Here is an 18,580-nt window from a genome sequence, read left to right as displayed (position 1 = left end):
TACATTGATTGATTTGCATATATTGAAGAATCCTTGCATCCCTGGGATAAATCCCACTTGATCATGGTGTATGATCCTTTTAGTGTGTTGTCAGATTCTGCTTGCTAGTATTTTGTTGAGGATTTTTGAGTCTATATTCATCAGTGATATTGGTCTGTAATTTTCTTCTTTTGTAGTATCTTTGTCTGGTTTAGGTATCAGGGTGATGGTGGCCTTGTAGAATGAGTTTGGGAGTGTTCCTTCCTCTGCAAGTTTTTGGAAGAGTTTGAGAAGGATGGGTGTTAGCTCTTCTCTAAATGTTTCATAGAATTCACCTGTGAAGCCATCTGGTCCTGGACTTCTGTTTGCAGGAAGGTTTTTAACCACAGGTTCAATTTCATTACTTGTGATTGGTCTGTTCATGTTTTCTATTTCATCCTGGTTCAGTCTTGGCAGGTTATAGCTTTCTAAGAATTTGTCCATTTCTTCCAGGTTGTTCATTTTATTGGCATAGAGTTGCTTGTAGTAGTCTCTTAGGATGCTTTGTATTTGTGTGGTGTCTGTTGTAACTTCTCCTGTTTCATTTCTAATTTTATTGATTTGAGTCCTTTCCCTCTTTTTCTTGATGAGTCTGGCTAATGGTTTATCAATTTTGTTTATCTTCTCAAGGAACCAGGTTTTAGCTTTATGATCTTTGCTATTTTCTTTGTTTCTATTTCATTTATTTCTGCTTTGATCTTTATGGTTTCTTTCCTCTTACTAACTTTGGGTTTTGTTTGTTCTACCTTCTCTAGTTCCATTAGGTGTAAGGTTAGATTGTTTATTTGAAATTTTTCTTGTTTCTTGAGATAGGATTGTATTGCTATAAACTTCCTTCTTAGAACAGCTTTTGCTGCATCCCAGAGGTTTTGGATTGTCGTGTTTTCATTGTCATTTGTCTCTAGGTATTTTTTGATTTCCTCTTTGATTTCTTCAGTGATCTCTTGGTTATTTAGTAACGTATTGTTTAGCCTCCATGTGTTTGTGTTTTTTTTACTCTTTTCCCCCTGTAATTGATTTCTAATCTCATAGAGTTGTGGTGGGAAAAGATGCTTGATATGATTTCAATTTTCTTAAATTTACTGAGGCTTGATTTGTGACCCAAGATGTGATCTATTCTGGAGAATGTTCCATGTGCACTTGAGAAGAAAATGTAATCTGTTGTTTTCAGATGGAATGTCCTATAAATGTCAATTAAATCTATCTGGTCTATTGTGTCATTTAAAGCTTGTGTTTCCTTATTAATTTTCTGTCTGGATGATCTGTCCATTGGTGCAAGTGAGGTGTTAAAGTTCCCCACTATTGTGTTACTGTCCATTTCCTCCTTCATAGCTGTTAGCATTTGCCTTATGTACTGAGGTGCTCCTATGTTGGGTGCATATGTATTTATAATTGTTATATCTTCTTCTTGGATTGATCCCTTGATCATTACGTAGTGTCCTTCCTTGTGTCTTGTAACATTCTTTATTTTAATGTCTATTTTATCTGATATGCGAATTGCTACTCCAGCTTTCTTTTGATTTCCATTTGCATGGAATATGTTTTTCCATCCCCTCACTTTCAGTCTGTATGTGTCCTTAGGTTTGAAGTGGGTGTCTTGTAGACAGCATATATATGGGTTTTGCTTTTATATCCATTCAGCAAGCCTGTGTCTTTTGGTTGAAGCATTTAATCCGTTTACGTTTAAGGTAATTATCGATATGTATGTTCCTATTACCATTTTCTTAATTGTTTTGGGTTTGTTTTTGTAGGTCTTTTTCTTCTCTTGTGTTTCCTGCCTAGAGAAGTTCCTTTAGCATTTGTTGTAGAGCTAGTTTGGTGGTGCTGAATTCTCTTAGCTTTTGCTTGTCTGTAAAGCTTTTGATTTCTCTGTCAAATCTGAATGAGATCCTTGCTGGGTAGAGTGATCTTGGTTGTAGTTTCTTCCCTTTCATCACTTTAAATATATTGTGCCAGTCCCTTCTGGCTTGTAGAGTTTCTGTTGAGAAATCAGTCAGCTGTTAACCTTATGGGAGTTCCCTTGCATGTTATTTGTTGTTTTTCCCTTGTTGCTTTTAATAATTTTTCTTTGTCTTTAATTTTTGTCAGTTTGATTGCTATGTGTCTCAGCATGTTTCTCCTTGGGTTTATCCTGCCTGGGACTCTGTGCTTCCTGTACTTGAGTGGCTATTTCTTTTCCCATGTTAGGGAAATTTTCTACTATAATCTCTAAATGTTTTCTCGGGTCCTTTCTCTCTGTCTTCTCCTCTGGGACCCCTATAATGCGGATGTCACTGTGTTTAATGTTATCCTAGAGGTCTCTTAGGCTGTCTTCATTTCTTCTCTTTCTTTTTTCTTTATTCTGTTCTGTGACAGTGAATTCTACCATTCTGTCTTCCAGGTCAGTTATCCATTCTTCTGCCTCAGTTATTCTGCTATTGATTCCTTCTAGTGTATTTTTGATTTCAGTTACTGTATTATTCATCTGTGTTTGTTTGTCCTTTAATTCTTCTAGGTGTTTGTTCTTTAATTCTTGTGGGTCTTTGTTCAACATTTCTTGCATCTTCTCAATCTTTGCCTCCATTTTTTTTCTGAGGTCCTGGATCATTTTCACTATCATTATTCTGACTTCTTTTTCTGGAAGGTTGCCTATCTCCATTTCATTTAGTTGTTTTTCTGGGGTTATATCTTGTTCCTTCATCTTGTACATAGCCCTCTGCCTTTTCATTTTGTCTCTCTTTCTGTGAATGTGGTTTTCATTCCACAGGCTGCAGGACTGTAGTTGTTCTTGCTTCTGCTATTTGCCCTGTGGTGGATGAGGCTGTCTAAGAGGCTTGTGCAAGCTTCCTGATGGGAGGGACTGGTGGTGGGTAGAGCTGGGTGTTGCTCTGGTGGGCAGAGCTCAGTAAAACTTTAATCTGCTTGTCTGCTGATTCGTGGGGCTGAGTTCCCTCCCTGTTGGTTGTTTGGCCTGAGGTGACTCAGCACTGGAGCCTACCCGGCTCTTTGTTGGGGCTAATGGTGGACTCTGGGAGGGCTCACGCCAAGGAGTACTTCCCAGAACTTCTGCTGCCAGTGTCCTTGTCCCCATGGTGAGCCACAGCCACCCCTCGCCTCTGCAGGAGACCCTCCAACACTAGCAGGTAGGTCTGGTTCAGTCTCCCCTGGGGTTACTTCTCCTTCCCCTGGGTCCCGACGCGCACACTATTTTATGTGGGCCCTCCAAGAGTGGGGCCTCTGTTTCCCCCAGTCCTGTCGAAGTCCTGCAGTCAAATCCTGCTAGCCTTCAAAGTCTGATGCTCTGGAAATTCCTCCTCCTGTTTCCAGACCCCCAGGTTGGGAAGCCTGACGTGGGGCTCAGAACCTTCACTCCAGTGGGAGGACTTCTGTGGTATAAGTGTTCTCCAGTCTGTGAGTCACCCACCCAGCGGTTACGGGATTTGATTTTATTGTGATTGCGCCCCTCCTACCATCTCACTGTGGCTTCTCCTTTGTCTTTGGATGTGGGGGATCTTTTTTGGTGAGTTCCAGTGGCTTCCTGTCAATGATTGTTGAGCCGTTGTTGAGCCTCTGTGGTGCCCCCGCAGAGGGAGTGAGCACATGTCCTTGTACTCTGCTATCTTGAACCAATCTCCTCAATGCATTTTTTTTTTATTAACTAAAGTCCATTTTTTAAATTCAGACTTCCTCAGTTTTTCCCTAATGTCCTTTTTCTGTTCCAAGATCCCAGCTAGGATCCCATGTGACATTCTGTTGTCATGTCCCCTCATGCTCCTTTTGGTTGTGACAGTTTCTCAGACTTTATGACTTTCACAGTCTGGGGAGTGCTTGTTAGGCACTCGTCAGGTAGAGTGTCCCTCAGTTTGTGTGTGTCTGGTGTTTTTTGCATGATTAGAGTGGAGTTGCGGGTTTTTCAAAGGAGGACTACAGAGGAAAGTGCCGTTTGCGTGACATCATATGAAGGGATTTGTTAAAGAAAAATTCAATGACACCTGTTAGAGATGGTCAGACAGACTTTATTCAAAAATCATCTCGATAGGTATGAGGGCCATCACAATGGGATTTTGCACCAGGGGAGAGGGTAGGCTCAACTCCGACTGCAGCATGGATATGTGGGTGTTTATAGACAAGGAGCAGGGTGGGGGGTCTGGGGTGGGAAATGACTAAGAGGGAACGTCAGGGAGATTCCGGCCAAACCGACCTAACAAGATTCTTGCTAAAGACAGGCCAGGGTGATCGGATGTCACCTGGGGGCTGGTGGAGGATGAAGAATGACCAGATAGCATGGTGGGGATGAGGGTGGTTCTCGTTAAACTGACTTATTAGCAGGGTTATTGCTAAAATGAGATTTTACAAGGAAGGGCACAGATGGGCCTGGGGAGAAGATTCAGGGGCCTGAGTGAAGTTTGACCAGGCAGAGAATCTGTCGGCAGAGGCTCTGGACATGACCGTTGACCCTGATCACCAGGCTGAGGTCATGTCGGCCACACTTCTCTCTTGTGAGATTACCGCTCCACCGCCATCCCCAACACAGTCTACTCTTTGGAGGGGAGTCTCTGTGCACAGCCCACAAGAGAATGAGTGGGTGCTTATGTGTCACCTCCTTGGGAGTGGAGCAAGTGCATACGTTTTTTGGAGTTTTTCTGCCCAGAAATTTGTCTGTTAGGCCCTTTTTATACAACACCTTATCTCCTGTCATGTTCACAGTTGTGAGGTTGATATTATCTCCCATTTTCCAGATGTGGAAACAGAGACTCAGTGAAGTTGACCTACCTCCCCAGGCTCACCCAGATTTTAAGTGGCAGGCTGGGAGCTTGAATTTGAGTGTTCTCAGAGCCAGCGCTCTTAAGTACTCAGTTCTCTGTCTGCATGGCCATTTAGTTACTCCACTGAAGCTATGTCATCAAGAATTAACTTATTCCCTGGGCCGCTTAAGCCCTTCTCTTAGGCAGGGTAAGGCTCATGGGGTCGGCAGAGGACGTTCTTTAGCTCTGTGTGGTCAGCCCACTCGTTAAGTCCACTCTGAGGACTTCAGGAACCAAATCCTATACCATACGGTCAAAGTTGGACTAGGCTCAAACTAGATTTCCATGTGGGGCACATTCTGTTATGCAAGGAAGGCTGTGTTCTTCCTATCATCTATCTATCTATCTTACTGAAGAAAAAGAAAAAAGCTCCTTTTTGGTTAATTGGCATGATTTAAAGAAGAAAGGTTGGGCTTCCCTGGTGGCGCAGTGGTTGAGAGTCCGCCTGCCGAGGCAGGGGACACGGGTTCGTGCCCCGGTCCGGGAGGATCCCACATGCCGCGGAGCGGCTGGGCCCGTGAGCCATGGCCGCTGAGTCTGCGCGTCTGGAGCCTGTGCTCCGCAACGGGAGAGGCCACAACAGTGAGAGGCCCGCGTACCGCAAAAAAAAAAAAATAATAATAATAAAATAAAAATAAATAAATAAAGAAGAAAGGTTAATATCTATTCATTCTTAGCAGCACTGGGTCCATCCTTGATTTCAGTTGAGCGAGGTTGTTTCGTGATAACAGGTATTGTGCTGTCATTCTGGGAGAGCCAGTGGGGAGCTGAGAGTGATTTCACGGGTCACTGACAGCTCGAGCCTGTAGTCAGCAGTCAGAACGAGTGGACTGCACGTTGGTTTTTCTGATCTCTACGTAACATGCAGAACGGGTCTGTATAATGGGCCGTTTGTTTTGTGGATTGTCAGTTTTTTCTCTCCCCGCCTGTTCAGAGTGTTTAGGATATGTCAGTGCAAAGGACATCGTGCTGAAAGTACGGCGGCCACGCTCTTTCACGTTTTTAAAGAAACGGCTCCAAATGAATTGCAATTCGTTTCACTATGACCCTGGTTAAATCTAACTGACAGGTGCTGCGAAGTGTTTAGCTGGACGACAAACCCAACTGAGATCAAAGGACTCTCCTCCCCCGCCCCTGCTCCAACAGTTTAGAGCAGTTAAGCTGCTTTGGGCACCTGACAGCCAGCATCGTCCCCTGGCGGGGGGGTGGGGGGGGGGGTGGGGGGGGGTGTCAGCTGCCAGTTGGAACCTGTGAGTCACAGAGCGGGAAGGTCCCACCCATTTGCTTCTGGCTTGTTAACCCCCGGACACGATCATATTAGTCAGTGCTTATCTCAGAAAGTCAGAAAGCTACATGATCTTTGCGATGAGCTCAGGAGGTGGGCTGAGGTCCATGGTGAGGGGAAAACACTGCTTCTGGAGGAGCCCACACTCTAGTTTCTGTTGCTTGTTTCATTTTTAACTTGGAAGTTGAGGAGAAGGATGCACTGTTGCTTGGCCAGCAGCCTGCAGTGTCTGGGTGCCATTCAAGGAGGGTAACTGGGTCCCCGCCTGCACTCTGTCTCGGTCGGCGTGTGATGGGGGGTACGGAGCTCCCGCCGTGGGAGGAGTTACTGGTGGGCGTGCACAGCACTGGCAGGACCCGGAAGGAGGCCCAGGAGACGTTGCTGTGGCAGGGGAGGGGTCGGGTCTCCCCGCTGCTGTGCTGGAGGCCTCCGCTCCCTCGGCCTCCCAGTCTGCAGGGCAAGGGGGGCTGCATCTCGGGAGCACCTTGTGTCCCATGGCTGCCCGCCCTCCGGAGGAGGCCTCACCTCCTCTGCCATGTGTCCAGTCTCACCCATTGTGCTTCCTGATAGCAGCCGGGGACGGAGCCTCAGGGGTCCTGGCTTCTCCGTGGTGCAGAGGCCTCCCTGCGAGGAGCTAGTGGTGCCCAGTTAGCAGCAGAAGTCGCAGTGCAGTGTCCACCAGGCGTCACACCTGCAGCCCTGACAGTGGGGCTTCCGGGGGACATGTATGGGGTGGGGATGACGGCGGGATTTCCGAGCCAGTCCTCGGCGTGTAAGGATGGAGGCTGGGCCCCCAGGCCCTCCATCCAGGCTCAGGTGAGAGCTTCTGCAGACTGCCCACCCTCCCGAGGTGTGTTAGCCGTCACGATTAGGGCCAGGATGGAAATGGCAACCAAGAGGCAGGCTGGCGGGTCAGGGGTCAGGGAGAAGGTAAGCAGGAGAGGACGCCATCTCCCACCTTGGTCCTGAAATCTGAGCCTCTAGGAAGTGGCTCTCAACAGGGGTGATTTTGCCCCCATAGGGGATATTTGGCAACGTCTGGACACATTTTTGGTTGTCATACCTGGGAGGGAGGAGGGTTATGGTAGCTACTGGCATCTAGTGGGTAGAGCCCAGTGCTAACCGTCCCACACTGCACAGAACAGCCCTACAACAAAGAATAATCTGGCCCCAGGTGTCAGTAGTGCCAAGGTTGACACCCTGCTGTAAGGAACTAAAGAGTCGGGGGGGAGGGTGGCATGTCATTTCACTCGAGGACTTAATAGATGTGGCCAGTGGGCTTCGGGCAGCATGGGCATTTGACCCCAGAGCTCTTTATGTGGCACAAGAGTCGTTTGAGGATCTTTCTCTGGGTGAGCCAGGAGTATCCTGGGAACACTGCTTGTTACGTGATGTTCTCCTTATTCACCGCTATCCAAGAGTGCGTGGGCTTTTTGAAAACCTTCTGGGAGTGAGCAGAAAATCAGGCCCTTTTTTGGAAGTGCGAGACGATAAAGGGGAGAAATCTATATTCTGAAATGAATATTCTTACCTGCTTGGGTTTATGGATAAGGGTCTGGGTAGCAATACTCCCTGGGTTCCCTGCCTCTGTGTGTGTGTGTGTGTGTGTGTGTGTATGTGTGTGTGTGTGTGAGAGAGAGAGAGAGAGAGCCTTCTGAGCAGTGATAGGGTGGCAGTGTGCACTGGCATATCCTGTTGTTATGATGATGAGATGAAGACTTTCTCCTCCCTGAGGCTCTGGAGTTCTGGGAAATGGCTCTGAGGTTCATCTTCTGTTTTGCATCGGCGTCTCCTGCTGGGCGCCGACAGCATGCGGGGCCTCCCCACTGACCAGCCAGCGTCTGCGTCAGGCCAGCTCGGGTGTGCCCACGCCACCCCCACAGTGTCCCTGCTCCCCACATTCCTTCCTCAACAGGTTGATGGGACAGCTGAACTTCCAAGTGGCTTGGCAGGAGAGAATAATGAACCAGAGGCAGCAACGGCATGGCCGGGGCAGGGCCCTCTGTCTTCTCGTTTCCTGGACTCCTGAGAATTATTTTTTTGCGGCCTGAGAGGCAAACACACACACACACACACACACACACACACACACACACACACACACCAGAGCGGTGGACCATGCCACGTTTCCCTCTGTCTGTGTAGGAAGGCCGCTGGAATGCCCGCTCTTTGTGGAGTGTGGTCCATACATGTGTGCATTTCTCTTTGCAGGGCACGTCACCATCACCAACTACTTGTTGAACTATTTCCCCGGTCTTGACCTTGAAAGGAGGAACGTGTTTGGGTTCACGGCCCTGATGAAAGCCGCCATGCAGGGCCGGACGGAGTGCATCCGAGCCCTGATGCTAGCAGGTACGTCCCCACCTGTCCCATGCAGTCCCAGGGTCCCGGGAAATGCTGAGTTGGCTCCTTTAAAGATATGTGTTGAAGGGATGAATCCCCCCCATAGAAACCAAGCCTAGTGGATGCATCAAAGAAACGTTTCTTTGTTGAGATGTATGGCTGTCATCATCCGAGTTGAAACAAAAACAAAAGCTCCGGCCTGCTCCGCGGCGCGCATGCTCCGTGCGGGGCTGCTCCAGCTACACGGGGTAATGAGCGCGGGGCGGAGGGGGCTGGCCGAGCCGCGCTTGCCGGGGCCCGGGGCTTGGCGGCGGCCCTGGGGCCTTGTGCGCGGCTGCTGAAGGGGCGGCGGCGAAGGTGGTGGTGGCCAGCACTGTGCGCGCCAGTGTGGCTCTCTCGCCCGACGCGCGCGCCCGGTCTGTCCCCAGGGCCCTCTGGAGGTGACTTGGGTGGGCGGGGCAGGGCGGTGTTGCCGGTTGGGAGGGCGGAGATGAGGAGACAAGCCGCCGCCGCTCTCTGCCTGCCGCGTCCGTAGCGGGAGTCCGAGCAGGGGAGAGGCCAGCTGTACCCCCGCCGGGTTGCGAACCCAGACAGAGGAGGAGGAGCCGCCTGAGAAGCGGGCCAGCGCCGCGGGGAAAAGAGGCCGCACGGGTTCATGGGACGCAGCGCTTCCTCTGCGGACGCTGCACTAGGCGACGCCGCGGAGCCGAGGAAGCTGCCCCGGAGCCCCTGCCCGCCCGCCGGCGCCGTCTCCGTCTCCGAGCCAACTCGGCCGTAGCCGCGGCCCGGGCAGGAGGCGGCCGGCCAGGCTAGGCGGCCCACGCCCTTGCCTGTCAGGCCACCGGCCCGGCCTGTTTCGGCCCGCGGGCCGCCCCCGCTACGGAGGCGCTGCCGCCGGGGCCATGCCGCAGGCGCCGCATACGTACGAGTTTGTCAGCGAAGAGAACAGTCCGAAATGGCGGGGACTGTTGGTCTCGGCCCTGCGGAAGGTTCAGGAGCAAGTACATCCCAATCTCTCAGCTAATGAAGAGTCTCTCTATTATATTGAAGAGCTGATTTTTCAGCTGCTTAATAAATTATGCATGGCCCAACCAAGGACTGTTCAAGATGTGGAGGAGCGAGTTCAAAAGACCTTTCCTCACCCAATGGATAAGTGGGCTACTGCTGATGCATAGTCTGCCATAGAGAGACGAAAGCGAAGAAATCCTCTTACTGCCTGTGGACAAAATCCATCCTTCACTGAAGGATGTTTTAGGGTACAAAGTGGACTACCATGTGTCCCTGTATATTGTGGCTGTACTAGAGTATATCTCAGCTCATATTTTGAAATTGGCTGGTAATTATGTATTTAATATCCGACATTATGAAATATCCCAACAGGACATTAAAGTGTCAATGTGTGCAGATAAGGTTGTTTTTTATTTTTTTTATTTTTTGCGGTACGCGGGCCTCTCACTGTTGTGGCGTCTCCCGTTGCGGAGCACAGGCTCCGGACGCGCAGGCCCAGCGGCCGTGGCTCACGGGCCCAGCTGCTCCGCGGCACGTGGGATCTTCCCGGACCGGGGCACGAACCCGTGTCCCCTGCATCCGCAGGCGGACTCTCAACCACTGCGCCACCAGGGAAGCCCTGCAGATAAGGTTTTGATGGACATGTTGGATCAGGATGACATAGGCTTGGTTTCTCTTTGTGAAGATGAACCTGGTTCTTCAGGTGAATTAAACTACTATGACCTTGTCAGAACTGAAATTGCAGAAGAAAGACAGTATCTACGGGAACTAAATATGATCATAAAAGTGTTTTGAGAAGCTTTTATTTCTGACAGAAAGCTGTCTAAACTTTCTGATATTGAAAAGATTTTCAGTAACATTTTAGATAATACATGAATTGACCGTGAAACTTCTAGGTTTAATTGAAGACACAGTTGAAATGACTGATGAAAGCAGCCCTCGTCCCTTAGCTGGAAGCTGATTTGAAGATTTGGCAGAGGAACAAGCATTTGATCCTTATGAAACATTATCACAGGATATTCTTTCACCAAAATTTAATGAGCATTTCAGTAAGTTAATGGCCAGACCCGCAGTGGCTCTACACTTTCAGTCCACTGCTGATGGTTTTAAAGAGGCAGTTCGTTATGTCCTTCCACGCCTTATGCTGGTGCCAGTGTATCATTGTTGGCACTATTTTGAATTGTTAAAGCAATTGAAAGCATGTAGTGAAGAGCATGAAGACAGAGAATGTTTGAACCAAGCTGTTACTGCTCTCATGAATCTCCAAGGTAGTATGGACCGAATTTACAAGCAGTATTCACCTAGATGCTGACCTGGGGATCCTGTTTGCCTTTTTATAATCATCAATTAAGAAGCAAGCACCTGGCTATTAAAAAAATGAATGAAATTCAGAAAAACATAGATGGATGGGAAGGCAAAGATATTGGACAGTGTTGTAATCAATTTATTATGGAAGGCCCATTGACGAGAATTCGTGCTAAACACAAACGGCATATTTTTCTCTTTGATGGCTTAATGATTAGCCACAAACCCAGTCACAGCCAGTCACACCTTCCAGGATACAGTAGTACAGAATACAGATTATTAAAAGAAAAATTTGTCATGAGGAAAATACAAATATGTGGTAAAGAAGATACTTGTGAGTGCAAACATGCTTTTGAATTAGTATCCAAAGATGAAAACAGCATAATATTTGCTAAGTTTGCTGAAGAGAAAAATAATCGGATGGCAGCACTTATTTCTCTTCATTACCATAGTACTCTACATCGAATGCTAGATTCAGTATTATTGAAGGAAGAAAATGAGCAACCACTTCGATTACCGAGTCCTGAAGTGTATCGTTTTGTGGTAAAAGACTCTGAGGAAAACATTGTTTTTGAAGACAACTTGCAAAGTAGAAGTGGAATCCCCATTATTAAAGGAGGAACTGTGGTGAAATTAATTGAAAGGTTAACACATCACATGTATGCAGATCCCAATTTTGTTCGCACTTTTCTTGCTACGTATCGTTCATTTTGTAAACCACAGGAATTGCTAAGCTTACTGATCACACGATTTGAAATTCCAGAGCCAGAACCTAGTGAAGCAGATAAATTGGCAGTAGAGAAAGGCGAGCAGCCAATCAGTGCAGACCTTAAAAGGTTTTGCAAGGAATATGTCCAGCCAGTACAACTTAGGATCTTAAATGTGTTTCGGCACGGGGTTGAACACCATTTTTATGACTTTGAAAGAGACTTGGAGTTGCTTGAAAGACTAGAATCCTTCATTTCAAGTGTAAGAGGGAAAGCTCTGAAGAAATGGGTAGAGTCAATTGCTAAGATCATCAAGAGGAAGAAACAAGCTCAGGCAAATGGAATAAGCCATAATATTACCTTTGAAAGTCCACCTCCACCAACTGAATGGCATATCAGCAGACCAGGACAGTTTGAAACATTTGATCTCATGACACTTCATCCAATAGAAATTGCATATCAGCTGACACTTTTGGAATCTGATCTCTACAGGAAAGTTCAACCTTCTGAACTTGTAGGGAGTGTATGGACCAAAGAAGATAAATAAATTCTCCAAATTTATTAAAAATGATTCGCCACATCACAAATCTCACTCTCTGGTTTGAAAAGTGCATTGTGGAAGCAGAAAATTTTGAGGAATGGGTGGCAGTACTAAGTAGAATTATAGAAATTCTGCAAGTTTTTCAAGATTTGAATAATTTCAGTGGTGTATTAGAGATCGTCAGTGCAGTAAATTCAGTATGAGTCTGTAGACTAGATCATACCTTGAGGAAAGAAAAAGGAAAATTTTGGATGAAGCTGTGGAATTAAGTCAAGATCATTTTAAAAAATATCTAATGAAACTTAAGTCAATCAGTCCACCTTGTGTGTCTTTTTTTGGAATATATTTAACAAATATTCTGAAGACTGAAGAAGGGAATAATGATTTTTTAAAAAAGAAAGGGAAAGATTTAATCAATTTCAGTAAGAGGAAAAAAGTAGCTGAAATTACTGGAGAAATTCGTCAATATCAGAATCAGCCTTACTGTTTACGGATAGAACCAGAAATGAGGAGGTTCTTTGAAAACCTTAACCCCATGGGAAATGCTTCTGAAAACGAGTTTACACATTATTTGTTCAACAAGTCACTAGAAATTGAACCCCGAAACCGCAAACAGCCACCTCGATTTCCTAGGAAATCAACTTTCTCTTTAAAATCTCCTGGAATAAGGCCTAATACAGGCCGACATGGCTCTACCTCAGGTACTTTACGAGGTCATCCAACACCATTAGAAAGAGAACCACGTAAAATAAGCTTTAGTCGGATTGCTGAAACAGAGCTTGAATCAACGGTGTCAGCACCAACCTCTCCGAATACACCATCTCCTCCACCAGTATCTGCTTCTTCAGACCTTAGTGTGTTTTTAGATGTGGATCTCAACAGTTCCTGTGGAAGCAATAGCATCTTCGCTCCGGTCCTCTTGCCTCATTCAAAGTCTTTCTTTAGTTCGTGTGGTAGTTTACATAAACTAAGTGAAGGGCCACTGATTCCCCCTCCACTTCCTCCTCGAAAAAAATTTGATCAGGATGCTTCAGATTCCAAGGGGACTATGAAATCTGATGATGACCCCCCTGCTATTCTGCCAAGACAGCCTCCTCCTCCAAAGGTAAAACCCAGAGTTCCTGCTCCTTCTGGTGCATTTGACGGGCCTCTGCATAGTCCACCACCGCCGCCGCCGAGAGATCCTCTTCCCGATACCCCTCCACCAGTTCCCCTTCGGCCTCCAGAACACTTTATAAACTGTCCGTTTACTCTTCAGCCACCTGCACTGGGACATCTTCACAGAGATCCAGACTGGTTCAGAGACGATAGTACATGTCCCAATTCTCCAAACACTCCTCCTAGCGCACCCTCTCCAAGGGTACCACGTCGACGCTATGTGCTCAGTTCTAGTCAGAATAATCTTGCTCATCCTCAAGCGCCCCCTGTTCCACCAAGGCAGAATTCAAGCCCTCACCTACCAAAACTGCCACCAAAGACTTACAAACGGGAGCTTTTGCACCCCCCATTGTATAGACTGCCTTTGCTAGAAAATGCAGAAACTCCTCAATGACCCTAGCCATATGTAGTCATTGACACTGGAATGGTATTTGTACAGTTTTTTTTTAAATTTATTCCAAAAAGCCCTAGTATTTTAGTACTTTAAAAAAAATAATGTTCTTACAAAAATGCTACTGATCAAATAAGCTTTTAAAGATTGGAAAAATAAAAGTACAGAAGTCCTTTACCATTATCCTCAGTAGCATTGCCTTGTCTTGGATCCTCAGTGCTGCCCAAAGGCCAGTATAAAGAATTTATATTTGCACTGTAGACTCTGCTAAAATATGGTTTAAAGTGACAGTGATGGCACTGAAAGCGGATAGTGCATTTGTGGAATTTTTCAAATTTGAGTAGCAGATGACTTTTTAAGGCAGTGAATTTATACACATATAGGGGGTGTGTGGTGATACTGATTTTTAAGCCTCTTGGACCATCTTCTAGTTTTTACGTCCAGTTTTTACATTTCGGAAGATCGTGAATAACACCCACTGCTCTTAAACTCTTTAATGCCATGTCTTAAAAGCCAGAATTTGCTGCTGAAGACAAAAGTGAAAAATAGAACGAAAATAATAGAATGCACTGTGTTTATTGTTTTGTCGAAATGTAAACAGACTACCTAACCCAATCATAGAGGAGAAAAGGGCATATATCTTATACAGATGTGCCTTTTTGCAGACTGTGGTGTCTTTAGCTAACGAGTTGCCTGTTGTTTTGGAAAACAAAGTTAATATGCCATACATGTACAGTTTTGTTTATATTGTACATTTAAAGATAATGCTAATAACCTATATAAATTTATGTGACTCAAGGCCTATAGTACGGTCTGCTACTTTACTAATTCATAAAGCTGGAGGATAAGTTTCTTATGGCATAGGAACCAACTGCATTGCCTTCAAAACCAAGTAACTTTCTCTATAAATCTTGTGTTAACTAAAAATTTTTAAAGTATTTTTTTAGGTTGGTAATATTTAAACCAGCAGACACTTAAAGCTTTATTAAACTTTTTAATCAGAGACGTGATAAAAACTTTTATTTGCCATTTGTACTCCTTCACTCTAAGTGATGAAAAAGCGTGTTTTCCTCTTAGGTCCGTAGCAGCAGTTGTAAAGTAGCCAAAACCCACATTGTTTATTTACTGGTCTGTGGCCTTTTACTGTGCTTTGTATCAGAGTTCCTAACAAGATTAATAAATCACCCCAGTCTTAATTTTTAAAAGAAAAAAAAAAAAAAGCTCCTGCTTTCAGGGTGGGTTGGGAGGTCACAGCACTGGTCACCCCATAGGCCAGCCCTCCTGTTTCCTCACCCCCTAGCCTCATCCTGCCTGCATTTTTCTTCACAAACGTGTGCTCTGGTCTTGACGCCGGCAAGATGGTCCTATTGAAGGTGGGCAAAGGGATGGCAGGGTCTACCCAGGAGCCCTCCCAGGTGTCTGCTTGCTGGTGGGTGGAGTCACGTGGTCATATGATGTTGTAACTGAGCGAGGGCTCGTGTGCCTGCAGTGCAGAAAGCCATACTCTGACGGTGGTTGTTCACAGCAAAGTAAGGGTTTATTTGCAGGGCACCAAGCAAGGAGTACCGGCGGCTTAGGCTCAGAAGACCCGAACCTCCCGATGGCTTTTAGGCAACGGTTTTTAAAGATGGTGTTAGGGGAGAGGGTCAAAGGTTGCCTGACCAGCTTGTTGACCTTCTGATCAGCTGGTGGTGAGGTAACAGGGTGATGCTTCAGGAGTCTCAACCATCAACCTTTGGGTTCCAGCCGGTCTGGGATCTAGTGCTTGTGGTCAGTGTAGTCACCATCCGCCACTGGGAGGGGGTCTTAGTTTCTGCAGAACAGCTCAAAGATATGCACCAGATTGTCACCTGTATCCCTTCAGGAGGAACTAGGAGTCCTGTGACTCTGTTGTCCTGGTCATTAACTGCTCGAGTCTGCTCTTTGGAACTCGAGGAAGGCCTAGGAGACTAAAGCCTTTTTTCTACAAACAAGAAACGGGACACAGATGGGCTTTCGCACCCGGGAAGGCCTCACAGGGTCCTGCTCGGTTTCAATCCCCCCTTTTCTTTGATTTGCATCAATCCTGAGGAGAGCAGGAGTGGGACAAGAAAGGGATTAAAGTTTTGGGTAGAGAGGTTCATCATAAATTGCGGGAGTGGGACTCGGTTTTAGGGGTCTTGGTTTCTGTGTGGGGCAGCTTCTTTCTGCCTGGCATCACAGTGGAATGTTCTCAGGCTGGGCCAGCACGGCAGGCCCCCCTTGGCCCTTTTGGCCTCATCATCTTGAGGGAAGCCCCTCCTCTGAGCCTCTCTGTCCTCATCTGTGAAATGGGAGTAATGACTTCTTCCCCACCTCCCTGAGGATGAAATACATCACTTTGTAAACTCTGGGGCTATACATACTTAAGGAATTACTGAGCTGAATTCCTTGTGACTAATCTCTAGTTGTTTTCCCCCTCACTCTAAAATGGAATTAATGATCATTGTTAGGGCACAACCTCATTGGGTTATTCTGGCAATAAAATGAGAAAATGTATGTGAAGCACACACCCAGGGCCAGGCGCAGAGGGAGCATCTCACACGGGGAGATGCTGCTGTCGCCATTATTTAATTTCATGATCTTAGTTTATTTTGGTTTTGTTCTTGGCACTGGGTTCAGCCGGTCTTGCTTGGCCCTACGAGCTCCCAGAGAGGCGGCATCCCCTCCAGTCTCAGTATCTCGAGGACCACGTTAAAATTCTTCCAGGCATCAGCCTGGGCTAGTAGCTCTGTTTAGACAACTTGCTTCTTTTTGTAAATAAACCTTCATTTGGGGATAATCTTAGGTGTATGGAAAAGCGACAGAGGTAGTAGAGAGAGCACCCACAGAGCCCCGACTCAGCACCGCCCTCCCTCCCCCGACCATGTTAGCATCTTACCGAGAGGCAGAAACTGCACAGTACAAGTCACTAAAGTCCAGACTTTATCCAGATGTCACCAGTTCTTCCACAGATGGCCCCTTCTGTTCCAGCATCCCAGCCAGGCTCCCACACTGAGTTGTCACACGTCCCCAGTCTGTTCTGGTCCCCAGAGGTTGCTCAGTCTTCATGCCTTGTCCATGACTTGGTCTTGACACTGGCCAATGATCACTGGTCCCCCAACCTGAGCCCATCTGTCTTTTTCCTTGTGATTAGATTGGGGTTACAGGATTTGTTACAAACCTACTTTGGATTGTTTTTTTCTCCTGCTTTAGCTGAAGTGTTTTAGGGGATGCTGTAAGAAAAATAAACTCACTAAACGAAGACAGAGGCTTCGAAGATGAAAACCTTCTTGGAATTAAAAAAGATCCTAATTAAAATTAATCTCATTGGTTGTGCTTTTGACTCAGTGACAGTTTCATTTTTTTAAAGTGAGATAGCCGTTTCCACAGGGTTTATCAGTGACATCAGGGAGGGATGGTTCCTCCTAATTTAATGGTGATTAGGATGCTTTTGTGTTTTGGGGGGAGCTTCATCTGCTTTTACTGCTTCTGGATCTAGTTATAATTGAGTGTAAATTAGCAATTCCCTTTTACAACCAAAAACTTTCGATGTCAGTCGAGGCATTTTCCCCAATGAATTAATTTGAATTACAAACCCTCTTGTTTTCGGATTAATTGCCTTCTCATCAGTCTGGACCGTGCATGGGATTTGCTGTCATTTTTTCCCTGAGTCTGGTAGAGGTTTCAGGCATTTACAGATCACAGAACCTTTCAGATCTCGCGAGAGATGGGCCTGCTTGAGGGCAGTGTGTTCAATGCTAATGTGTTTCTTTTTCTTTTCCCTTAGTTATTTGGATAACAAATTTGGCCTTAGGTTTTATATACCCTACCTTTCCTGTTCCTGTCAACGTGAGCACAACCCCATCAAAGTCTAGAATAATCCACGTGAGTGCAGACCTCTAGTGCCTCTGTTCCTGAACTGTACCTGGTCAGAGCAGAATGGCCAATAGAACCAACTTGGAAATCAGGACCCCTGGTTTCAAATTCCAGCCCCACCATTCAGCCTCTCTATACCCAGGGCCAGTCACCTCCTGCTGTGGGCCTGTTTCTTCTGTAAAATTCGGTGAATGTCAGTAGTTACTGCAGGAGGTCATGACGTGTATTGAGTTCACACTTCACAGCTCTCAGGGGCTCGCCTGGCATGGAGGAAGCCATCAGTCATTGTTGGTTGTCATTGTTACTGGTGACTTTACGTGTTCACTATTATGTGTTAAATGAATGGAAAACTATGGTATATTTTTCCCTTTGAAAATATCCTTGTGATCAGATACTTAAACTTTCTATGGAGGGTAACTCAGGTTTCTTAATCTTGGCACTGTTGATGTTTGGGGCCAGATAATTCTTCGTGGTCGGGCTGTCCCGTGGGTTGTAGGGTGTTTAGCAGCGTCCCTGGCCTCTGCACACTAGGTGACTGTAGCACCCCCCAGCTGTGACGATCAAAAATATCTCCAGACGTTGCCAAACGTCCCCTAGTGGGAAAGTGGCCTCTTGTTGAAAACCACTGATATAACTAATGTAAATGGGAAATGAAGGGAAAAGTGAAAAGAAAATCTGACACCTTTTTCAGGGAGCTTTTGAGCTGCCCTCTAAGGCTTTTATTGTTTAACTTACAGAATATTTTCCTTTTTTACTATTGCCGCTAAGTTACCTTATACTTTTTCCCAGGAAAGTGGGTCACATTTTCTTCTTACAGATGAGTGTGTATGTTTTAAAAGAAAAAACAATACGTGATTGAATGCCTTTCCTGGGTTTGGTACATAGCAATAGGACACTTGTTGAAATGTTTAAACAATTTGCAACAGTATTTTAAAGTCTTCTTATTTCCGTTTGAAATTATCAATATTAAGAAAAACTAAGCCCGTAAAGATCCTAAAATCTGGGTATTTCTTTTGGATTGATGTTTACAGAATCAGGTCATCCTGTGATCATTTTAAAAGCAAAAGGCACGAGCATTACTACATATTAATAGTTAGGATAAAACTGTGTATCTCATTCTCATTTTTTCAAGTGCCGTGTTCTTCTGAACCTGAGTGTCTTTCT

The 18,580-nt window shown here is 46.0% G+C and overlaps 1 protein-coding gene and 1 pseudogene across 1 annotated transcript in view; both read left to right on the top strand.

Annotated features, from left to right (window-relative positions):
- The window catches only part of ANKRD33B (ankyrin repeat domain 33B), a 93,358-nt gene that overhangs the window by 62,388 nt on the left and 12,390 nt on the right, over nt 1-18,580 (top strand). The window contains exon 3 of the mRNA XM_032625798.1: nt 8,299-8,439. Within this exon, the coding sequence (XP_032481689.1) occupies nt 8,299-8,439 (141 nt within the window). The remainder of the gene's footprint in view (nt 1-8,298; nt 8,440-18,580) is intronic.
- LOC116750747 lies at nt 8,454-18,520 on the top strand (annotated as a pseudogene).

The sequence above is a fragment of the Phocoena sinus genome, chromosome 3, assembly GCF_008692025.1.
Source record: "Phocoena sinus isolate mPhoSin1 chromosome 3, mPhoSin1.pri, whole genome shotgun sequence".
NCBI lineage: Eukaryota > Metazoa > Chordata > Mammalia > Artiodactyla > Phocoenidae > Phocoena > Phocoena sinus.
The sequence above is the reverse complement of the archived record's forward strand: the minus strand, read 5'-3'. Positions and strand labels throughout refer to the sequence as shown.